Genomic DNA, 26,875 nt, shown 5'->3' with positions numbered 1-26,875 from the left:
AATCGTGTAATATTATCATCTATTTTCTAAATTTCACGCCACGTATTATAGTTTTCAATTTTACGTAGAAAAAAAAAACAGATACTCAATGATCTGATTCTGCTTCACAGATCGTTAGAAATTAATAATTAATTTCTCTTACACGCGACATACAACGTAATATTTATCACGACGTTATATAGTAATGATGTTTCGAGAACATTTTGAAGCAGTCGATTACGACACTGTGGAAAACGGGGGAAAAAAAAAATGAGCGGAAGACAATTCGCTTTAGAGCCAAGCTGGGAGATTAATTCTCGACACGTCCATTTTAGTTCGTTCGTATTCCGTGGCCGCCGTCGTATTTCAGTATCGATATACCCGACAGGGAAAAGAGGAGGAGGTGTGGGAAGAGAGAGAGAGAGAGAGAGGGGGGGGAGGGGGGAAATGATTTCTAAACCACGTCTCTTGAACTATATTTCATAGCTGTACTCTTGAATCGTATCGCAAGCGGGTAAACAGTAAATTCATTTCGTTCAGCAGCGTCGACATCAGCTTCTTTCGGGTTTACGACGAGGTTGCAGATGAAACGATCGGGAGGGATGGGGAAAGGGATGGGGGTGGGGGTGAAGGGTGAAAGAGGAAGGAAACCCGGGGATTTATTGCACTCGCGAGCCCTTCTTTATCTCGTTTCTAAAGCTTCCGCGCCGGATTGGGAATATCGTGTTACTCCTTACATCGTAACATCCGCAGATCCGCTCTCTTCGCTCCTATCATTTTTCCTGCTCCCTTTATCGATGTTGTGTTCTCTTTGCTTCATACTTCAACAGCGGCTTCCCGAAACCATTTATTCTTCCTGACCGTTCTTACGTAAATATGTCTCCTCTAAGAAGGTATTATAACGCTTGTGAACTGTGGAGTTCTAATCAATCGTTTAGTTTCTCGTTCTCGTTTCTCATCGTTGTTTTTAAATGTAATGAAATGTATTACAGAATGTTTCATCGGTATCTTTAAAGAATAGAGAGGAAAGAACACAGAACATGGATTTTTACTTAAAAAAAAAAAAAAAAAAAAAAAAAAAAAAAAAAAAAATTGGATCATATAAAGATTTTTAAATTCTAAGATATTATTTTTCTGTATATTGTTTTCTATTTTTCATACATATTTTATGTAATGCAACATCGAAACTTGAAATGACATAGTCTACAGTAAGAAATTATGCAAAAAGAAGAAAAAAATTTTTTTTTCACAATAAAATAAAATACTTAATTATATACTATTTTCATATCGAATTATATTGTATATATATTTTGTAATTGCTCAATTTTATTGGACATTCTATATGTATTGCTTATGGTGGCAACACATGATATAGTTACATACATCAATTAGCGAGTTGTTATCGACTTGTTGAAAAATATAAGAAAAAGATACAGTCTATGACGGTATGATGTTGAGTTAATGGAAATTGGTGAAATTTACGATGCTTCCGTCGTTGTTAAATTTACCGCGGCAAGAAAGGAGGAGGGAAAGGAAGGAAATGTTAATAGCATTGTGTTCTAAGTGAAACGAAGGATTTAATAACTAGTTCGGCAAAGCAGAATAGACTGCTACGATGAATGGAAGAAAGGTATCATATAACGTCTTCGTATATAGCGTGCATGGAAAATCGTCTTTATAATGTCAGATTGTTATATGGAGAAGACTTATAACGTTTTGATCAGCGTAATAATAAAGCTATTAAAATTTGATCTACCTGATATTATCCGACAATAAAATATTGAGGATCTCTCATTAATCGCTTTTTTGGAATATTTGTTTCAAATATTCGTAGAACATGCTAATCATTTATGCCCAATCATTACGTGTCTAGTTTGCCGAACATAAATATATTTCAAATTTTTAAAGTATCTGCGTTTTGGTAAAAGAAAATTATGATATGAAAAAGCGAGCAATATATTAATGATGAAATAACATAAATAATATTGCTATTCTATCAAATAAATTTAAAAAATAGAAGCATCCCGCTTTGCTCCACTTATCTACTTTACGATATTCTTCTATAATATGTGTACGGGAGGGGGAAAAAAAATTAAATTAATAGATAAATATTAATTTATCTTGACAATAACATTAGTATTTTTATTCTATTTCATTAATATTTTTATTTTATTTTTACTTTATACAAATCGAGACATGCCTCACATCATTTGTCGCAAGGAACGTACATAGTCGATGTTACTAATTCCGTATCGTTTGAAATCAACGAAGGTGTGAGCCCTTGAAAGTTGCGTCCTATTTCTAACGTTACAACGGGGCAAAAGGGGGAGGAGGGGGAGAAGAGTCGCGCAACAAAAAGTAACGGATAGAATAAGGACCGGGCGAGGCGGGAAAAAGAAGGGACGAATGAAGAGAGGAGGGAGGAAAAAACTCTCTCCACCGCGGAGAAAACCGAATCAATAAACCTACGATCTCATCTCTCCAACCTCTTGCCTTGCACCTGGTTATGTAACACGGGGGACGCATCAACGAGCCCGCACGCGCCTCGCGAATTGCAATCATAATTAATTAGCTGGCGTCTTAAATGCAGTGATATGTACTCACGGCCGTTCAAAGTATAGTGATTCATGATTTTACTGCTTTCTCGCCGTGACAAATTTTTACGGATAACAGATCGATTATCTTTTTCGATTAGCTTTTTACGATGTATCGGCGTTAATAATGGATGTATAGAAATTGGTTGTAAATAACGCTCTCTTTTCACACGCGCAATATAATCGACACGTGCGCGATCTCGACATGTTTATTTGTATACGCGTATTCAAACATAAACAAAGATATATTTATACTCTAGCATCAATTCACATACAATCGAATATGTCTATCATTTGATTTATATAACTTGCAAATCAATTCTAACTCAACTACAAATGTTTATATTTGAAAAGTAAAATTAATTCTGAAACATGAGAGTATTTCTATGTAACACAATGTTGAATTTATTAGAGAGGAGAGAAAAAAATTTATTATCTTAAAAGATAAATATTTTACAATAAGAGAAGATATTAAGACTGTTATTTTTTTTTTCATGGATAATCTGAAATTTGTTTATAAATCCTCTGTTATGTTTTGATCATTATGTTATTGGTAACGTATCGGGGAGTTTCAATTTCCGTAAACCGCTTGAATCCTTAGAGACATTGTCGCTCTGTTACCTCTACTTACGGGTCTTGTTAGCTTTAGCTTTCGCTCTGGGGCAAAGTAATTATCCTGAAGTATTCTCGAAGTTGTTTTCTCAGATAAATCTGCGCAGTTCTAAGAAGAATTACACTAAATACAGATAATTTAACATCGGTACTGTAATTAATATTTGCAAAGATTGTCTTAGATAGAAAAGAATATTATCGGAAGCATTTTGTACTTTCGGAATGTATTGATTTTGTCTTTAATTTCTAATATAGTCTGAAGAAAAGTTTTTTTCCCTATACAAAAATTACAATGCGAACTCAATCTTTTCAATCGACTAAAATTGATTAGTCTATAAAAATATTTTTATGAATTTAAATAAAAACTCTTGAAATAATTTTCTTAATTCCAAGAGATTTGTTTGTAATGTAAAAAAATTACTTATATATGAAATTTTTTATGGCTGCGTTATACGATAATTGTCTACGAATTTCGAGTTCTGATTCTAAAATAATTGTTATCGATACCGAGAAATCACGTTCATTTAAATGCCCTAATGATGGGAAAACTGCATTTATGGCAAAATTGAAGAAAGGGATCCGAGTATAAGGATGAGAAGTACAATGGTGTCTGTTCTGAATTTCGATCTGAACGTTCATTGTCTTTTACCCTTAATTATCTTTTTAATACAGCTTACGCGGCTACATAATATGACACACACACACACACACACACACACACACACACACATATAGTATATATATGTGCCAAATTTCTCATGCTAATATTAATTTTTTGTAATAATATCGACACAAACATATATATAATATAACTTTATTATTAATGGTCTTCGACCTATTGTGTAATAAATAATAACATTTAAATATAAATGCATACAATTTTCTTTCAAGTTATATATTAATTTCTTAAATTTTGTCTGTTTTTTGTTCGATGCGGATTGTTCAATTGTTACGTCATCCATAGTCAAAGTCTATTGTATATGGTAAATCCAATGGTCACGTGGCACAGCGGCTAGCTCAAAAGATCTCCCGTGGGAAGATATTAAACTTCTGACACAATGTCGCGCGCATCTCCGTAGAATATTAGAGGAAGGGGGCAACAAAACTTGCGAACCGGGAACGCGAAAATCACATTTGAAAGCTTTTCATTGTTGGAAGAATCTCTTAGATTATTGTGATTAATGCAATATATAAATATTACGTCGCGTTATTTGCGTATCAAATTTTCAATTAATGAAATCGCACTTTCTATGTTTGCCTCGTCTCGTCTCGTAATAACATGATGCTGAAAATTGACAGTTCAATGGCGATAGCCCCAAGCGCAACAGCAAGAGGGAGGGACGGTTGTATCGATTATTATTATTCTATTTTATTCGCGTGATTTCTCATAGATATTTTTGTCATAATATACGTAATAATTTTTGCTTTATAATAATTCTGTTTTTTTAGCGAAATTTCCATGTACGATGTAAAATATTATATATTAACAAAATTTATATATATTATCGTATATTATCAAATAACTCCGTTTTTTTGCGATTTTTTAATATTATTTTAAATCGGTGTTTCTCAACGGGAAAAATTGATACATTTTTTCATATCTTCCTCAGTATTAGATATTATGATAAGCGTCAGATTCCGAGATTGTTACTGTAAAATTTACTTGAAAATAGATGAGAGACTGAGGTTTTATTTATTCGCATCCTTAAAGAGACACATTCAAAGATTGTAGAATATTCTTATTAAGAAAATATCGATTCTCAATGTTGAAACATCTTGTATAATCTTATTACATAATTTCTAACTTACGGATGATAAATGTATGCATGCCCACGATAATATCAAATATTATTCTCTTTAAATCATAAACGATAAACGTCTAGGATTCAAACATAAACGATTCAAATGTCTCTTGTGGCGTTGATTCGAGATCGTCGCTCGCAATATATCGCGCGCATAAGCCGAGAAAAATCGAGAGAAGTACTCGTCGGGTGCGCGTAAAAAGCGCTTCATTTTCTTCGCAAAGCGTCATTCTAGATTTGTCATCGTGCGTTGCAAAAAATCAGCAGCAAGCAAAATTGAAATAATACAACGCTATAATATGGTATAGAAGACAGCCGAGAGGAAAGGATCTCTTCGCTTCCGAGGGATAAATAAGATAAAGAACTCGAGTTTTTCGAAAAGCTCGCTCCGCGATGTTCGCGTGTGCAGGCTGAGTTTAGAACAAAGCCACGACGCTCGAGCATTTTTAATTATGCCTCGTCGCATCTGCACTTCATTTTCTCTCTTGTATTAATCTATGAACTGCAACATGACTGTTACTTTTATCTTTCTTAGATCAGACGCTCCTTTCCTATCTTTGATAATTTTCAATCTACTCTCTCCATCGTTTTGCGTTTGGAGAGCTTTTGAGATGAAATAGGCGCATACGATGATTTACAAAAATCGTAGAATACTATTTAATATTGTATCATCAGTTTTCGTTATTTCTTAAACTTCTTAAATATTTATTAAAATTTTTTAAATATATATTTATATTAAATTTATATTAAATCTATATTAAATTTTTATAATATATAAATTAAATAATCATCAGCTGTTTCTTTTTAAAAATCAAAATTTGAGGAGTTAGAAGCACAATTTTTCTAAAGATTACACGTTTTATATATTTTTTTTCATATAAAAATTATTGAATAAATATATATATAAAAGATTTATAATATTATAATTTTTATATTATTTGAAACACATCTCTGTATAATGTAGGTACATATAAATGTATGATATTATTTCGTCAATTTTTAAATAATAAAATATTATATTAAAACGTTTGACTCGTTTTTAGGATAATTCTAAGATATTTAAGGAGAAACAGAGAGAGAGAGAGAGAGAGATAAAATAGTATTAATTATTTTAATTTTATATATACATACTTCTTCCCCGTAATAACATATTTTCAATTCGATTTCTATAAAATAAGTTTGCATAAATTTTTTCTTCATCTTCATGTAATAAGATAATAAAAGACGATAAGATGATAAAATTGTCAAATAATTCAGATAACATTTCAAGTTTACTGTTTCTTTCTTTTTTATATGATGATTTTATAGGATGAATCTTTTCTCAAGAAGAAAATCTTGACGAATCTGACATTTTGCAATTTTCTAATTTGTGGCAAACTTTTCATTTTTTTTTTAAATTTTATTTTATTTATACTTAAGAGAAAAATATTCAGTTCTCTTGCCTTATTTCACGGTTAACACATTTGATAAAACACGAAGGGTAGAATGTTAGGGAACGCTCTCTCCCTAAGAAGACCGTGTATCAGTTGAGGGTTGAAATCAGGAGCAGGGTTTCCCTGAAACATCCTGTGTACGCCGTACACACAGATCGGTGTGCTCAGCGAAGGAATCGTAACGGGATCGACTAATTTGAAATTCAGCCTCGTATTCCCGGCGCTCGTCGCACGAACGGGCTTGGTGCTTATTGTTGAGGAAGGGAGGAAGGGAGAGGGAACGGGAAAGATGCGGGAGAGAGTGGGTATATTATTATGTTTTTTTTTTGGCATATAACCAATAGCGATTCTGAGCGAAATGACGATACCATTTCCTCGTCGCGGAAATGGATTTACGAAACTACAAATAATGCGCGGTCCGCGTAGAAAAGCCACGGATTTATCACGATGTATACGCGCGTCCGTGCGTGAAGTATTTCGATGGCGCGGGGAGCGACAGGGTGGACCCTCAAAGCTCTCGAGCTTCGAAGAAATCCGATATGACTTAATATGATTCTATAATTCGCGCGAGAATTGGCGGGAATATTTATTAATGGTGTACTATACGGGTGTGCGGCTGCGATTTTGTTATAAATCTCGTTCGTTGATTGCTAGAAATGCGAGAATAATACTTGAACATTTTACGTACAAAATTGTGTGCGGGTAAAATTTTCCTGTAATTAAAATTAATATCGATAAATTTTTTTTTATTGTAAGTTGCAAAAAGATTCGGATAGAACATAGAAGAGACAATCAACTTTTTGAGATTAATCTACTTTTCGTTTTGATATAAGAATTGTTCATCGATTTATTAAGAATTATTAATATTAAATAATACACTCTATAATATATTAAATTGATAAATTAAATTTTGATTAAATTGATTTTTATAAAAATTTGCAAGATAAGTTATTATATAGTTTTTTATTTAAGAGGTCCAATTTTTGTCGAATACACAGAAAATGCATCAGCAATCTGCAACGTGCGCAATGCAAGCCTGTATATGTCGATCTAGCTCGTAGTATTGGTAAGGGAAATTGCATATAGAGATTCGATATCACCGGCCTGGACCGGTGGTTACTCTGAGTACAGAGTTCAAAAATAACCTACATAAAGTAGAAATTCACGTAACGAATTGGCCGGTGGAAAGAAAGGGGAAAGAGTGAGCAAGACAGAGAGAGGAGAAAACGAGAGAGAATCTTCAAAATGTTCTTCGTACCAACGAATCGGCAAGGCGAAGCAGCGAAACGGGAATATATATTCAAAGCATTACGGAGCAAGAAGTTCATTTCTCATTGAAATAACGTCATATTTTCAGTCTGCCCGCGTAACGCGAGCGTGCAGTTCGCCGAATCCACGATTCGGTGCCATTTCGTTGTCGCTAAAAAGTAAATGTGAAAAATGAGACTTTTAAGAAAGATAGGCCTTACGCTTTTCTCGGTAGATCGGTGCTTCGAAAAGAGCGTTATTCCCCGATTTGGTTCACGTGAGAGATATCTTTCTGCATCATTTCCGATATTATTATAAAAATTATTGATACAGAGGATATTTCCGAACTTCGTCCGTAAATGGTCGTGTCGCGAAAAGGGACATCAGTCCTTAAATGATATCTGTATAATAAACTCTTGCACATATTTTTATTAAATATACTTTTATTAAATATATTTGTAAAGTGATAAAAGCAAGATATATTTATATTTTTCGTATAATTGTTGCATGAGAGAAAAAAAAACTCTTTATATAAACGCGATCATTTTTACGGACGACAAAAAGACAAAAGTTTGAAATTTCCTTATAAGATAATAAAATAGAATTAAATCGTTCCTACAATTTTAATTTCTCGTAATTAAATACTTGATTAAACGCGTATTCTCCTGTCAGAATGTGTGTATCGTACATGCACGGACGCTCCATATGCGGACGTAATCGCGATTGCATCTGTATGCATCTATCGCTTACCTGAAATGTTTAATTAAATTGCACAATGACGATAAGTTGATACGGTATTTGCGTAATATTGCCAAACCTGCCAATGCAATTGTTTAACGCGGCTGCAGAAAGTTTGACAGATATTTAGATGCTATCGTTGTCCCATTAAATTTTCTCGATGTCGCTCGTTTACGATGTAAAGAGGCCCATTTTTGACGTTATACTTTATGATATCGAATTATCAGATTTTTTTCTTTTAATTTTGCGATTTTAAAAAGGGTGATTGTCTTTGAAGTTTCTCCGTTTTATTCCAGCATATTATTTATCTTTAAATTTATCCGATACCTTTGACTTGATAAAAATAAAATAAAAGAGGATAACGATAATACAATATATGAAATTGACACATCATATTAACTAATAAAATAAATATATTGCAAAGCAATGCGATATTTTTATCTGTGCAAAAAGTTAGATGATATAAAAATAAAACTTACATTTTTTTATTTTTAAATTTTTTAAATAAAAAGGGAGCGCATTTGCAGTTATACATTTTATAGAGGTCTTAAATTTTTATATTATAAATGAATAATAGTATAATTATAATTGAATAAACAAATATAATTGAATTAAAAATGTTACTATTTTGCTATACATTTTAAATAATGTATTCATAATTTAATATAATAATATTATAAGAGAATATTGAAATTATATTTTTTCTTATATAAATGATACTGCAAGAAAAAAATTGTCGATTGATTTTTATGTCTCTCGATAATTGAAGAAGTATCTTCGTACAATTCTAATTGTATAGTTTATAACTATACCAGTTCTATTGTATCCAGCAGTGAGTTTTATCCGCAATAGTTGAACGATCCTTGGCGCGAGTTACCTTTTCAAAAATATATTTTTGCGATGCCGATATCTCTCGCGATTGTCACGTTTATCACCCGTTCGAGAGCGATCGCGCACGTGAAGAGAGAGCAATCAAAAAATCGTTTATCGCTATTCACAGCGCCTTTTATATACGTCATACGATGAGAGCGACAAACTCGCATCTATTTTTGCGCGAGAAGACCTATTTTCTTCGCGAGATACATCTTTCTTTTTTCGTATCTATGATTTGTCTTTTAGACGTCGACGTTCATACGCATAAATCACAGCAATGTGACATCGATGCCGCGCACAATGCTTCCCATGAGCCTTTGAGCACAATATCCACGAGTGCTGTTTGAACCCGTCGAAAGCAATAATTTCATCCGTCCATATGTAGCGGCCAAAACGCGCTTAAAAAACGCGTAAATACGAACGATCGAAAAAGCTGTCATCGCCCGTTCGACATACTAGTACTTTGCACGCATATTTTCGTTGAGAGGGGGTCGAGTGGATCTCCATTTTCACAAACTGCATCGTGCGATTAGAAGTATTTTCTTTGAAATTTCTCGCATGTATATTTCTCTATTTATTAGAGTTCGAATCATGTTACAGTTATGAATTCCAATTAAATTTGAATATATTTCACGACATCTATAACTTTATGAATTATTTGTAATTGTTATAGAATAATAGATTAAAATAAACTGTAACCTTTAATAAAGCAGCAAGCTTATAAAATAAAATAGAGACGATTTGTCTAGGAGAATAAATTATTACCATTGACTATCACGTGCGTGTGTATGTTGCAGTTGTGGATAAACGAATAGTGGACAAAAATTTGCATTTTAATATCTAAAAAGAGGAATGTTGATGTTTCTGCATGGATAGATATTTTTCCGTTTCTTTATTCATGAGATATGTTAGCTATTCAATATAAGCTCGAGAAAGAGCTTGACACACGGAACCGTCAAGTAGATATAGAAAGTCATATATACAAAACTAAAAGATAAAATAACGAAAAGAGATATCGCGTTGAGCTTTCGAAAAGACGCTGCATACATTTCGGAAACTCTATGCTGTTGCGCTAGCTCTCGGTTTCGCGTTTCGGTACCGCACGCAAGCAAGAAACTGCAAGCAAGGAGAACGGGGTGAAGGGCGTTTACTTAGGCAAGCAAGGTATTCCGTGTATACGCGCAAATCCAACCGAGAGATTCAGCCCTTCTCAGTAAAAAGGTGCACTCGCGCGCATACAGAACGCCAAAAAGTACAGCGGGACAAGAAGAAGGGCGCTCGGTCAGAGAGGTAACGCAAGAAGACGCGCAAGCTGCAAGCGTATCCGCAAGGGTTTGCTACCCCCCTTCCTCTCTCCCCACTTTGCGTTTCCCAGATGAAGGAAACTTGTGGACTCCGTGCTTGCGGTCCGCTGCTGCTAGTCCGAATTTTGCCGGTTGGCGTTCTGTATCGTATTAGGATAGGAGTCCCGTCGGCTAGCGAGGGTTAGGGCGGGTGGAATGAGAAGCGGAACGGCAACGGGGACAGGAGAGTCGGGGGATGGAGGGAGGAGAGAGCCGGGGGCAAAAGCTCGCAGGATGGTAGCGGCGATGGTAATGACGGCGGCGAGCGATGGCGAGAGGGTAGGACAGGAGGGGAGAGGGCGCACCGCAAGCTCGAAAGTTGGGAAAAAGCCAAGGAAGGGGTTGGTGCACGGACTAGCCGAAGGGCGCAAGCTCCGGATCTTCCTGTGGCCCTCCCATTCGGTCGCGCGATAGGTGGAGCTTTCCTACCCGCCAATACATATCCCGGGGAACGGGGTGCGTCGCGCTCGCTCCCCTGAGCGATGCGAGTAGTTCCGTGCAGCCGCCGCCGTCAGTCCTTCTACATCCACACGAAAACGCGCGTTCCACGGTGGTGGCCTTCGTGTGGTGGCCCCCTCGGCGCCGGCTTCGCTGCTGCTGCTGCTGCTGCTGCTGCTGCTGCCGCGCCGTGCGTGGTTGGTTGATAAGGTCAGGGTTGTCGGGCCCCGTTAAGAAATAATCGCGCGCGCGATAACATAAGCGAAGAATTCAAGATCGAGTGCTGAAATATCGTAGGGATGAGGTATTGGAGGGGCTGGGCTGGGAAAAGTGAAAATTATCATCTCGTACCGGTATGCTGTGTGCGCGATGGGAGAGATGTCCGTGTGAGAATAGTTCCGTTAATGTTAACCGATGTGCGCGGGAAGGCCGATTATACGGCGACGTGAAGAGAGTGAATCTCTGTTATTCGGGTCTGGTAAAAAGAAATTTTGATATCTGACCGAGATATCGCGCTCGTGATATAATTTAGCAATGATATCTCTAGAATTATTAAGTCGGAGAGTCTAATATTATCGGTAAGATGGCTAGGAAAGAAATCTCTATTGTATTTTCGTGTTATTGCAGTATCTTGCCAAAAAGATAAACTTGATTTGAAAGAGAGAGAGAGAGAGAGAGAGAGAGAGAGAGAGATTGAATGCTTTTATTATATAAAATTCTTCCTTCTTAATAAAGAAAAGAATTTCTTTTATAACGATTGAAGAGAGATCGCATAACAATATTTTGAATAACACAATAAGGTATATATGATATCAGTCTTAATTATTAGCGTATCTAAAATAGCGCGACTTTCGATTAATTGTACAAAAGTCTTAATAAGATCATATATCTAATATCACATAATATTAAATGTAATTTTTTTGCAATTAATTAATTTTGTTTTTAAATCATTCCCTATGTATTATGTTTTATATGAGACAAATCAATATCATAGAATTATTTATCAATGTTTATTAAATAAGTTAAATTTATTGGCTATTCTATGTTTTAAGATGCGAGATAATTTAGTATATTTTTGACGTTTTTTATAAAAAAAAAGATATTTTGCTGATTGATGAATTTTTAAGAATAAATTGTTGTGTGTGTACCGTTGTATATAATAATTTAATCATGATTATATGAAACGCGTAACTAAGTGAATTAATTAGTGCGTGTAGTTTCTTGACTCATTCGAATAAGCTACTCGAATACGCGTAGAATTCTAGTAGGAATAAGGTTTCATCGATTACGATGTTAAATTTATGGCTTTATTGATTATACGACGCTTTATTTTGATAATGGGAAACATTCGTGAAATGACATAATATTACCATAATTACATAGACATATTGAGTAAATCATATGAAAAATTTTGTAATCGCGAGAAAGATATATTTAATTATATTTAATATGATGGAAAAATTTATATATTCTATTATTTTTCGAAGGAGAAAAAATTTCCAGAAGACTATCAAGAAAATTAAAATGAGATCACCAATATGATGCAACATAAAAAAATATTTGAAATTTTAGTTCAAATTATATTTATATGTATTTCCATTTATATATAGATAAAATTTTGACATAAGTATCTCTCTTTCTTTCTCTCATTGATGAATATTTAATATAAAATGTACGGTATTTTATAATAAAGAGATAACGATATGTGTTGATGAAGGTAAAATATTTCGGTTGCTTCTAAAAGACATTTTTGTGATGCAAAATTGCCTTTTTCAAAGGCAAAATAATATGTTTTATGTTACTAGTATGCTTTCCAATAATGATTTTATAGATTTCATCCATAATTGTTTCGAAATAAACTTTTTTTTTCTATTTATCGAGATAGAAATGTATCGCAATAGACACAAAAATTACGTTCGAGATAACCGCTTCCAAAATACCGGATATCTATACGCGTGTGCTTTCGAGCGGTAGAAAGAGATTATGTTCGAAACGATACATAATAGGAAATATATGGCCTCTGATACGCGTTGATACTGCACTCGTTGTTTTTCCTAGACAGCAGCATACAGCGCGATAGATATTTTGCAAAAATTGAAAGTCTAAACAACGCCGGAAATAAGTTTAAAATAAAAAGTTTCGACACTGCTATCCAATGAGATATCAGGATGGGACGTATCTTTAAAGAAATGTTTCGAAAAAAATAAGAGATTTCAATATATAATATATTTAAAACGCGACATTATTTTTGTACTTTTAATTTTTACATTAAATTTCAAAATATTATCGAAATGAAGGTTCATGTATTAAAAATTGTGGAAATCTTATATCATCTTGTACGTTCGGAATTTTAAAATATAATTTTTTAATGAATTGCGATGAAGTGTAATGCAGTAAATAGTGCATACGCAAATTTTGCTTTGATGATTTTAATGGTATTTTAATTGTTGCATTGCTTTATGTTTAACTCTCTACAATTTTCTCTCTATAATTTTGGTATACAACGTATCATGCTAAACAAAGAAATTTATATAATGAGATTTTCCAAACATTTTAGCACATTTTGAATTCTTGTTTGTAATACATAAATTCTTGTTTACCGGAACGTATAGTAAGCTAGGAAATATGTTATACATGGCTGGCTTTAATGGATAACACTATGCTCTCAAAGCGCTTCAGAATATTTTATACACACTGACTGATCTTTCTTGTATCATATATTTTAAGAATTATATATTTTATGAATATTATAGTGATCATCGTTTTTTGTTTTATATTAAATATTAAATTTACATATAGAAAAAGTAAACTATATGCAGAATTTTTAAAATTTAATAGAACGTTTAAAAAGGAGCAAATAAGAATTTTAATAAACAAAATTTTATTGATCATGATCGATTAATAATCCCAAAGGAGACTAATAATTTCGGAGAGATATCCTATCTTTATTAATTCGCAAATCGAGTCTTATAACTTTTATAAGGTTTCAGTCCCTTAGTTTTTACATTTTTTCTATTTGACATATGGAGAGATAATTAACGTAAGGTATAAAAAAACGTAAAATTTGGAATACAAATCGATTTAAAACGATTAATAGATTATAATTCAAGATATAGAGAACTAATAATACAATTTACACTAAATTAGAATCGCCGTACTATATTCAAAGCATAAATTGAACTAATTTATAACAATACAGACATGCATATTTCCAGATTATATATAATTGTCAACATGTGATTCCTTCGAGATCAATCATATCTCGTGATAGAAATTTCTGTATTGTAAGACTCTTTCATACGGCTTTTGTGCCTAAGAAGTATGATCTTCGAGTAACGGTAAATCGTACACGCGGCCTGTGAGCTGTGTGATCTCGCGAGAAAGGTGCGCCGCGCGATGTCGAATTTTCAGTCAGTTGACTCTGAGTCGGTGGATCGTTACCATCAAGCTTGCTCGATCTCTCGACGATCATTCCTCGTGCGTATTAAATTATCGTTCGAAATATCATATTCGGCATTCATCAAAACTTGATCGAAACTCTTCAAAACTGAATTTATGACGTTTTAACAAGCAATATTTTTCTTTTTCTTTTAATCTGCGTATTTCCATTATCTCATATCATTTAATAATAGAAATACGCGTATTTCTTCAAATAGATATTTTTCTCAATGTTATATTATTATAATTCCGATCACTTGCTATTTTTTACCGCCAATTTATTTCCATGATTATTTTTTCGAGAGAAATGCGCGATAAATGTTTTTTATTTATACGTGTATATCGAGGTTTTTCCAATTCGGATTACGCGATTATTGATAATAACTTAAGCCCAAATAGTATTTTACCAAACGTATGGTAATAGTTATATTAAAAAATTAAAAAACAGGATCTTTTTGTGGGAAAAATCAGCGCGTGGCTTCACAGTGTTCTTTTCGAATTGCAGATCGAATATAGTGCGCGCGTGTGGTTCGTGTGTGTGTACATGTGCCACCAGCATCGCCACCATCCGCAGTAGTGACCGGAAAAGAAGAGGACTCGACCCGAGCAGTGGCCGGAACCACCGAAAAATGGATGCGAAGTCGCAGCGAGTTATCTCCGGTTTGCTTTTGTTCGCCCTCGCCACATTGCAGCTCGGTAAGTCTTTCCAATTATTAACAGTCAGCTAACGCATAATTCGATTATCGATTATGATACAATAAATAGATAGACAATGTTATGTCAGTCTGGAGAAATGATATCACGATTTGAAGGAGGCCGAAGGAGATAATAGCGCGCAGCGCTTCACTTTTCTACACAATGATTTAAATTTATCAATTTTATTACAAGTAATATTTTAGAAGAATCTCCTCAATTTGAATGAGTAAAATAATTCGCGAAATAATAATTATTAAATTCTATATGAATTTTCGTATCCATATTTTATCACGAATCTTTGGTTTTCTAATAATCTAGCAGCATTATTGAAAATATAAAAATTACAATTAAGGCGAGATAACGAATTAAAATTTCTTTTTTAATTCGTTATCTTGCTGCAAAATATTTTTCCAAATCTTACGCTCTTTTTTTTTTTTATCGACGTAATCATTAATACGTGATGCGTTTATAGATTCAGATACTATTCGAAAGAGATTTATTTTATTTATAAATTTTAATTGGATTTATTATCTATTTTGTTAATTGATACATAGTATGATAGCGTATTATGCTACCATATTTGAAGAAAAATATTTATATACGAATAATTCGCGTATTATATGATGATGCATTAAAACAACTTTCCTCTTTCTTCTGCATATTATAAGAATTAATATATTATATTTATTCAGCTCGTGATATATAGACGGATGTATTGTATGTATTCTGAGCTGTATTACGTCAATTTAAAATGTGTGTTGGAATTCCCGACGAGATTCGCGTGTGGCACGTCGCATTATGCAAGAGTTACCTGCAGTTATTGTTATTACGCGGCATCTCCAGTACTTTGCGGTAATATTCACATTTCGAGTCTCATTATTACACAAAGCGATATAAATTACATGGCCTTCCACTTTCCACGGTGCAGACGGATGCGAGAAAATACCTTCGCGGAATGTTTGCTGGCCTTTTGACTTCCTGAGAATAACGCTATGATTTTATACATTTCGTGTCTGTACGTTACTCTTGCGTACGAATACGTTATTTCACAATCAAGTCATTTGACTATTGAAATATTAAACAATTTAAATTATAACAAAATATAAAAACGGAATAAACACGCGAGACGATTAATATATGTATCTCTTTTATCCTTTTCGTCTATTTCTTTCTAAACGTCAAACGATTCTTGCGTCACATTCATATCTATGTACAGACACGAAATGTGTGTCAACGCTTGAAATATGATCTAAGAGGAGCGTTCAAAACTTAGCATAAGTATGAAAGGTTTATTACTTCGAATATTGTCAGTTGGAGAAAGACGAAGGGGGACGAGATTCTTTCCACATGCTATTTATTCTCCCGATTCCAAAGAGCGCGAGGTATGTACTTACTTCATCTCCTACATTTATGACATGATACTCTTTCACACATTTTCTACATTTGTACAACATTGTTTTTCAAGTATTGCATGTAAGCAGAAAATCTTTCAGATTTCTAAATGTATATATATATATACCGGATTGTTTTTTCCATAAAAACACATTATCATAGATTTTTGAATGCATCGAGGAATTATTACGGAACGAAAGAATGTGCTTTGCGCGTTGTGAAAAAAAAAACGTCAACGGCCTTGTTTCGCGCGGTACTCGATCGCAAATGGGTCCCCTCGCTAATCGGAAAAAACAATGCCGTCGCGACCGCGATCGTAATTTGAAAACTTTTAGCCATTTAGAACGTGCAACGAGAGAGAAATGAGAACGCGGCCGTTCGTCCCGGCGAGGCGACGCGCAAGTAGATACGGCCGTGCAAATGCGTAATTGCATAATAGCCTCATCGGTGTATGTTCGCGCGAAGATACGAAGCCCTGGCCTGGTTTTTGCCGAGGGACTTTCACTTGGTCTCACTTCACATCTTTCTCTCTTTCTCCCCATCTCCCCGTCTCTTTCTATCGATACCGGGTCGCTGCTTTTCGCGTCTCGTCACCCGGCTCCTTGCTCGTTTCCTCTCGCAAACGTACGTCGGTATCTCGTCGACCGAACTCGCTTTCAAACCAGTTCGCCGTCACCGGTGAATCGAAGGGCTCCACCCAAATCGTTTGGATAATCCGTCTCAGCGTTTTCACGGCGGACACAAAAGCTTGAATAAGTCAACGTTATCTTATTGTTATTCCCGTACGGGAATTCTCGATTTGTTTTGTCGATTTCAAAAAGTTTATACTCCTTTCTCCGAAATTATTTTATGTTTGTCATATAAAAAGTAATGTGTTAGATTATCATTATTTTATATATATCTTATGTTTAATATAAAAATGATGTATCTTTTGATATGATAATCTTTTTTTTTTTTTAATAAGAAATCTTTGAATATAATTATAAATGACAACGTGTAAATAGTTACGAGTTTATAATCTTATGATTAATTCTTTAAACAAGTATTTGATTAAAGTAATGAATAAATAAATTTAAGAGATATATACACACATTAATTTTTTCTTACATTGATTAAGTTTAGTATAAAAGTGATAACATTGAGATCTTTTCCTAAATTTAATATCATAAAATTTATTCATTATAAATTATTATTTTTGTATGTAGCACGTTGTAGAAATTGTAGCCATTTTTTCATTAAACATTTAATGTTACGCAAAATAAACGATTCTATTATAAATGTAATATCGCAATATTTTCGTCATACTAAATCTTAATTACATTTAAGAGACATCCTGAGAATACCGTGGGATCGCTTCCTAATCAAGCTTTATGAGTCTCTTTCTATTCGTTCTCCCGCATTTCATTTTATCTTTATTCACGGAATGTATCCATTTGATAAATGTGATTTGTTGAAATTTCCGTCTAATTACACTCAAGTTTTTCATTCTAAAATCCCTTGTTTTTACATATCATTAGTGGAGAAATATTCTAAGGAAATAACACATATTTGCAATATTATTTTTATAGAAATAAGGGAGTTTTTTTTTTCACACGTGGAGTATCTTTTCTAAATTTTTCAACATTGAACTGTAAGTATATCTTTCCTAACTCAATAATAATTTATTATATATAATAATAAAATATTTTAACATACTGTACAACTGTAAGAATATCTTTTCGACTAACTCAATAATAAAAATTCACAATTTTAAATCCTAATTTGCAAGGATACTATTGATATCGATGTGCGTTAAAGAGAAACTTCCACACAGGTAAAATTTCCGTATACAATATAGAATGACGATAGCTATAGAAGAGTTATAGAAAGAGAGAGATATTTATAAACAAAGATAATCTTTTCGTAAAATCGCCGTGTAAGGAGACGAATCTCGAATTAAGCGCAGCGCGCAAGCATTTTTTCCGGCGTTAAGAATACTCTACGATAAAAATTCTCGCTGACGATTGCCGACGTCCACTTCAGAGGAGGCACTACGACGGATCGTAAAACGTCGAATCGATATACAACGAACACACATCGGCGGGGGCGCGTGTAGCCTTCAATAAAGCCCGGTCGGAGCCCGTTCGGTCGTCGGCACTTGACGAATCTCGAATCGGACAATAGCCTCATGGCGCAGATACGATCCGTTCGTTCGGGATAACCCGCAAGGTCTCTCGGGCATACACTATATACACATATACTTGTATGTATTCGACGGGGTAGAAAGACGGTAGAGTAATACCACGGATACATCCGGTTGTATATAAATATAATCGTACGCGGGCGAAGAGATACACATCGCTTTTCCAATTCTATCTCTCTTCATCTTCTTTTCCGGGGATTACTTTCGGGTCAGCGAGCCGATCGCGCGTTCTTACAGATTACAGAATACTTAATGCGCAAGGCGCATCGCGAAGCGAATCGAATCTCGGAGCAAGTATAGGAGTTGTAAATCCGACGATATTTCACGAGAGATCAACACTAATAAAAGTCAGTGTATGCTGCAAGTAAAACTAACAGAGATTCCAGCAATTTTTATTTAATCCTCAGACTACCTATACATCATATTTTGATTGCTCAAAAATTTACTTCAAAAAATTATTATTGTTTTCTCGGGAGATAGTATCATGATAAATATCAAAATTTTTAATTCAGTAAATGTACGCGATATCTATAATTCAAATTCGAATAATCTAATTTTTATTTGATTTAATAATGTTTTAAAATATACTTGTGTGCATTAAATATCACTAAAGTATAACGAAGCAAAGTGCACATGTAAGAAAAATTATGAGAGAATTATGATACTTCGTCGGATGTTTGGTCGTAAATCTTTATTAATGTTATATACAAGCATTCCGTATTAGTTCCAAATTGCATGCTAAAAATCTCGTTAAATATTCATTGGTACGATAAATAACATCATCGCAAAATAATAACACAAAATAAAAACAATAACATTATCACGAAATGATATGTCATTTGCCGCGGACGGATCCTTCGTAACGTCTCGTACACAGCTGATTTTCGAAATTACGAGCGCTTATCGTACACACAAGTAATCGAAGTGCATATTTGTTTTATCCGTTACTTTTTAGTCTCGCGGGATTATCGAGCTTCAATTTACGGTCCAACAATGTTCGATGGGAATACTCGTTTGTAGTATACGTTCGTAGTAATGCGTACAATAGTACACGCGCGCTCGAAGGCGCGGGTTGCGCAAGCGCATGTTTAACTCCATGGGTGAACATGCGTATGTGTGTGAGTAAATACCTAAAGGATTTGTATGTACGTGAAACGTGTGTATACACGTTAGCGTAATCGTCTACGTTTTTTCATGATAAGAGCTTTACAACTGACGGTTAAATGAAATTTCAAAGCGAGAGGGAGAAAGATCGGCGAACGCGCGGTACGTCATTACGTGTAATTAATGTATAGCGATTGATTCTCGAAACGCTGGTGTTTCCTCGCTTTCTCATTGTCTTTACGGCGAATAAAAGGAATCGTGTGGCGACGCGGAAAATTGGAGGAATATTCGCGTTGATGCACAGAAACAACGTGTATCCAAACCAAAGACGCTTACGGTGTTTATCGATAATATGCTTGCTTTGGGGATATTATTAGATATTTATTGACATTAATACTTTACCTTCGATATATTATGTATACGTAAGTACTGATATCATGTGAAATATTGGACGTTCAGTTCTAAAATACAGTTTATATATTTTTATAATACATGACAATTTTGTACGTGTAGATTTTTCATAAATTTATTTTTACTAACATAGGTTATTTTCTTGATTATTACAAGTGATATACTAATTATTCTTCCAACTTAACGTTTGGATTTAATTTTTATAATGTGAATGATATAAGATAAATAGATATATAATTGTACAGACACATTGCTGTGTTGTCATATTAATAATTCGGAAGCTATTTCTAAGGCATTTAACATACAGTTCTTTTTTTTTCTTTTTCTTTTAGTTAGATTTTAAAGTTAGATTACTACTCATATATTTCACGTTTCTGTAATTTTTTGCACTGATCGATTAAAATGTAATTATGCTTTTGTCATTGCCATGAAATTGCAAAAACAAAACTTCTATAGAAACAACGAGGTCACTCTAATTCAAATACTTTCTATTCTTATATATGGGATAGTTATGTGTTACGGTTTCGACCTTGCGTTCACTACGCACCTTGGCACTAATAGAATGAATTTATAACATGCTACAGTAGTCAAGTAGTTGTCTGTGGAATTTAAGTCATCTTGCACATGCCCATGATCTCGATAAGCGTTGAAACCGTTTCTTGAGACACGAGAGATAAATTATTAACAAGAAATGAATAGAGATTATTATCTTCATTGTTGTCTCTCCTCTCTCTCTCTCTCTCTCTCTCTCTCTCTCTCTCTCTTTTGCGTGATTACAGAAATTATACAAAGTGTAAAAATTATAGAATAAATTTGAATTTAAAAAATATTATAAACAGAAAGATTATAGTGCGAGATTAATGTGTTATGCATAAATACAATTTAATTTTAAATCTATTTATAAATTTTACTTTAAAAAATGAATGTAATTTATTCATATTAGTCGGAATCAATACAATGCATGATTTTAGAATTGATTTATTTCTGCTTAAACTTCACATATTTCGCGATTCTGTGAAGCAAGAAGAAGGCAAATATTATATTATAATAATATATTTTAATGTGAAATATTTTTATGTTCTATGAGACACGAGATGACGATCTTGGTGTGTTTCAAAACTCGTACTGTATTGATACAATATAAAAATTGTAAAAGTTTCTTCGCGATATGCGTCCCACGTGCACGACGGGGTGCACTTTATGTAATTGAAGTCGGTAAGCGGGCTATACATTTAATGCGTGTACTTGTTGCTCGATCGCCAGATGCGCGACTCCCAGTGTTTATATGGACGTTGAAAGTGATGAGCATACGGCGTCGGCCATCCCCAAATTCTGCGGCCCACGCTTAATCGATGTAAACGCCCGATTCGAGCAGAGTGCGAGAAAGAGACACATAGAAGAGATAGAACGAGAGAGATAACTAAAAGCCTTCCTTCGATCGTTTATTTTCGCCATTAATCGCTACAATCTGTCATAATTTACCATCTGTGAACGACCGTATTACCGGAATCTCGTCGTTCCTTGATCCGGCTTAAAATCCCGAGCAAATCACGAAATTTGCGATCCTTTCCTTATACCGGATTTCCGCAATCGCTAAGACATATTCGCCGATCGTATCTTTTTAATGATTTCGCGACGTGTATGATTCGTAATTTTTGTTTTATTCGAACGAAGGTCGGACAATTTGGAGAAGCGGATTGCGTGGCCTTGCGGTCTTATTCTTATTTGTCTATTTTGATCCTTGATCATCGTTTTGCTTTTACGTAAAAGTTCCTTATAAGATTTTCCTTATATGTCTGCCCATTTGTATATCGTCTTATTAATGCGAATTTCAGCCTCTTACCTATTATTAAAAGACTATTTTTTACAAGGTTACTTGTCAATCTTGTTTCCGTAAAAATTTATCCTTCATTTGTGAAAGTCTTATTTTTAATAACAAAATGAAATTGATTTTCGCAGACACACGTAAGCATGAAAAAAGTATGTACGCTTGCTAGTTATAATCATAATTTCAGAGTTAAATTAAAATTTCTATTTACGTTATTTTTACTGAAGATTACTTTTGCCCTGGAGAATATATATTCTTTTTATATTTTTCGTCTTAAGGGGAAAGTATCGAAATTAATCTTTTTACTTGGATTCGTCTGTACAATGCAAAAAGCAAGAGACATTCGAAGGATATTATTTTGCATATTTGCTCTTAACACCTATCGATATTATCTCTTTTATTAAATATCAAGTACACTTGATATATAGTACACTTTCTTCAAATAAACACAATTCGGATCGCGAGTAGTTCTTCGAAAGCATTCATCGTCTTTATGTAAATCTCATTCGATCCCAACTTATTTATTTCTTAAATTGTTCCAACATGTTTTTATTTCGAATGTAAATTAATCAATTACATTGACATCTGAACGTCGTATCAATGGATGAATGATCTTGGGTGAATATTTTTCCATGATTTTCTTTATCCTCTCTCTCTCGTATGTTTTGTTCCTGTCTATCGATTCTTTTCCTTTACAAAGTGATACACCTCGAGGGGAAAAAAATTGTGTCGCTTTCACCCATTACTAAAAGAACAAAGCGAATCCGCGTAAGTAAAAGTCGGAAAAGAATATGTTGAGAGAAACAATTTAACTAATGGAACGGTATCGCGTCTGAAAAAATCCACGTTTGTGTCCCCACATTTCGTTATCGCAATGAAAATGATATCTTTTCACGCAATTTATTTTATCGTAACTTATATCGTAACAGAAATGATCCTAAAAGATTGAAATTTGTTAGAAATAAATGGAGATACACTGCATGCATAATGAACTTAAAAACAATGGCTCTCTTTTTGACGCAAACATTTACGAGTTTTCTATTCTCTACTTTCTATTTTCATTTTCCATGTTTGCGACACTCGTCGACCGTCGTTGTTGATACGCGATTCGAATTCCTACGAATATAGGTTGGCATTCGCTTGAGGTACAATGACAGGAATGCAGAATGGGGATTTGGGATAACGCGCGAGAACGGAATGACTATATATAGAAGAGTTACCCCATTTGTAGAAAAATTTTTGAAATGTATAGGGGTAAAAAATAATTAAGAACACAGTTATGAAAAAAAAAAAAAAAAAAAAAATGCATTACATATTTTTTTTAATTCTATATAGGAATTATATCTATATAAAAATTATATTTTTTTAAATTAACAAAACTATAAATAATTATTTTTTACTTGTGATCGAAATGATTGTGTTTCTCGGTATTCTTGTCGCTTGTTATATACATCTTTGCACATGACTAATCGATGCTGATGAAAATTCACTTTATCAAATACTTGCAAACGTCTCTCGTGAGCAATTAGCATAATCATCGCATCTGTCAATTGACTAATTATTTGGCCTGCAATTGTTAATTGCCCAAATTATTTGGCCTGCGTCGCTAACTTGCAGCAACAAGTTAGCGACGTTCGAATTGATTTTCCCTCACCGATTGTACCGCAGGCAAGTGCCATTTGCGCGTCCTCAGGGTGCATAATGCGTTATTAGACGGGCGGGAGACACATGCTTCGTCACGACATCATTATCGACCAGCCGTCTTCCCTGCTTGCCGTCCACAAATAACTGCTTATTATGTAACTAAAAATAGCGCAAACCAGAATAAAGTACTAACGATTTAGTCGAGAGAGAATCATATTCTTTTGATGTATAAGAAATATAATCTTTCTCATCATTAATAAGTTCTTCTTGCACATAGTATAATCTCTTAGAACTTAAAAAAAAGTTTTATATTATAATTAGAAATATGATTTTGTTTTTTATAAAGTGTCAAAAAGATATGGTAACAAATATTTTTTATCTTTATAGAAAAATATATGAGTAGTTTTAATTTGGCTATAAGAAAATTTAAACTTGTTGTATCTCTAAATACTATTTACACGGAGATGATTAATTAATAATTTTTAATAAATGCTAAAATATAAATTTCTTTTTTAATTAAAAGATGTCATGATGTTTCTTGTATAACGCGAAATTTTCTGAACTTTAATTTAATTAGTCTATTCTACAATAGTTAGATGTAATGTTTAATTTTTGTATCTCTGTAATATCTTACCGATACAAAATTGGATTCGATCAACATTAACGTTAATTGTCGTTGCGACCGGGAGTCTCGGGAGATAAAAGTAACATCGCTTGTATTGGGTCAGCCATTAATCAGTCGGACGCGACCCGGTGACTTCCGGGACACAATGTTCGCATGCCACGCTGTCGGCCTTGCGTAATGCGTTGTACACCGCTACATGACAAATGTCTCGGCGCGATATCATTATCGCCCAGACTCGCGCCATTCCCCTTCTCTTCCTCTTCCGTCTCCTCATCGACGACGGGAGCTTCGCTAGGGGCGACCAGCCATCTCCTATCTCACCCCATCCCAACCCCCGACAACCCTCCAATGATTTCGGTTCCCACGAAGCGCTGCTATGTTACGTGAACCTGCTTCTAACGGGACACGTAAATACGCCATTCAATCGATATTATGCGACAGCACCCGCATCTGCGTGTCTTTGGAGTGCGTGTGCGCGCGGGGACATTCGTATCGTGGTGAAACTCAAACACGAATCGAAGAGAGACGAAACCGTGTAATATCGCTTTCTTCGCCTATACGATTCGCGTATCGGTACGTGCTATGAATACTAGGGCATTCGGTTGCATCGATTTTCGCCACGATTTTCATCGCGTGAATTTTCTTGTTCGGAATGTGTATGTATCGCGATATATACGCCATCGTGGACATACGAGCAATTATCGAATATAATTTGATTGTGTTTTCTGGAATTTCATGTTTGTTATATCGGAATAATTTATTACAATATCATGAATCTAGGAAACGGCATATGTGTGTGGATTTAAATTAAAATGAATCGTTGCAATCGTACAATATACACAATTTATAGAGATATCATAATTTTTTATATATATTGTACATATATCTCTCTTATATATATTTGATGCGAAGAATGAAGCTAATATAGTTACTTAATAAATTCAAAGCAATTAATTTTGAGTGCGAATATTTTTTCTATATGCTTAAAATAAATAAGTACATATTATTTACAAAAAAAAAAAAAAAAAAGTAGATATTATTTCAATCGTTTGACTGATTTTCCTTTCTATCGAATCTTTATTCGCGCCATTAATTTTTCAATACTCTGTACATTACGCGAAGGGAAGGGGAAAGGACGTAACTCAGCTTTTGTCGAATGGAAAAATGAGAAAAATGCGGAATAAATTTTTAAGCCGCATGGTGACGCGGCGTTCTAAGTCGACGTCTTTATTTCAGTATATCGGAAACAGCGCTCCGTGGCACGACTTGAGCCACTGGCTTCATCCTCGCGGCACGCGTTCTATTTCCTCAAGATTTTATTTCTCCCTTTTCTTCCCCCGACTCTTTGGCGGCTACTCGGGCCGAATGTTAACCGATCGAGCGATTGCGCGACCGAGAGGGATTTTCGCGCGTGATGTTCCCATAAGCACTCGTGAGTCTCGCGAGTGCTTATATCGGATGGCGAACGTGGTTACCCAAGAGCGGAGACCATCCCGTCTCACACCCAACGAAGTGCGAGGGAATATAGCGTATTCGGGCCGCGCGCTCGCAACGAGTTCAGTCAGTTCGATATTGCGAGGGATGACGGGACCGGCGGTGGTCTTAATGCATTTGGCGAGGTAGCTACGGTACGCATCACCAGGCACCCTTTCTGCAAGCTCAGCACTCCCCCTGCTCTCTCTCTCCCTCTCCCTCTCTCTCTCTCTCTATGCCTTTCATTCTGTCCTTCCTCCTCCTCTCTTTTCCTCTGTGTTCCTGTGTCTCTCCTAACCCCCCGTCCCCTCCGCCCCTTTTCTCCCTCGAGAGGGTATAATGGTCCTAAAACGAAGCGGGCAAAGTCCTTGGCTTTAATCTCTTAACGGGCAAACGACAAAAAATATAGTCTTTCTCTGTTCTTATAAGATAGAAACCGTCATCTCGCACGTTCGATTAAGAGATTACCTCGTCTGTGATAATTATCAACGATGATGCATCTCTTGTTTAAGGTGCTGTTAAGATTTAAACTCCTCTTTCGGGTTCTGTCAATTTTCATTTAATTGACATTCGGATATTGATAAAAGTTATCGTTGTTAAGTTATTTCTTTAAAATTAATATATTAATTTAGATAGGAGAGAGAATTTATTATTGCGTATGTATTTTTACAAAGGGAATATTCTTGATAAAATAAAAGTACAACTAAATTAATGGCTTTGTATAATATGTACATGAATATTTTTATAACTATTGAATTTAATTTATTACAAATAACATAGAAATGTTAATGCCAACTCTAATAATTAATATAACAATATAAATTTTGAAAAGTCTGTGTTTTTGCGAAAGGAATTTCACAAGTCGCTAATTTTCAAGCTTTATATAAATAACAAATAAACATTATTTATTTAATAAATCAATCTGCAATATAGTTATAGAGTAATGCTTTAACTAAAATTTTACAAAATAACTGGAATATATTATATTTATTATCTTTTTTTCTTTCTGCGTGAAACTGCCG

At 34.4% G+C, this 26,875-nt stretch overlaps 1 protein-coding gene across 1 annotated transcript in view; it reads left to right on the top strand.

Annotated features, from left to right (window-relative positions):
* The first annotated feature begins 10,856 nt into the window (after window positions 1–10,856).
* Window positions 10,857–26,875, top strand: part of LOC138940330 (protein Skeletor, isoforms B/C) — a 50,144-nt gene continuing 34,125 nt past the window's right edge. The window contains exons 1-3 of the mRNA XM_070309148.1: window positions 10,857–10,901; window positions 11,125–11,270; window positions 15,004–15,194. Of these exons, the coding sequence (XP_070165249.1) occupies window positions 10,857–10,901; window positions 11,125–11,270; window positions 15,004–15,194 (382 nt within the window). The remainder of the gene's footprint in view (window positions 10,902–11,124; window positions 11,271–15,003; window positions 15,195–26,875) is intronic.

Source organism: Polyergus mexicanus, unplaced genomic scaffold (genome assembly GCF_030449975.1).
Source record: "Polyergus mexicanus isolate NDT 795.1 unplaced genomic scaffold, iyPolMexi1.0 SCAF_16, whole genome shotgun sequence".
In the NCBI taxonomy this organism is placed as follows: Eukaryota; Metazoa; Arthropoda; class Insecta; order Hymenoptera; family Formicidae; genus Polyergus; species Polyergus mexicanus.
This window is presented reverse-complemented; position numbering and strand designations above follow the sequence as displayed.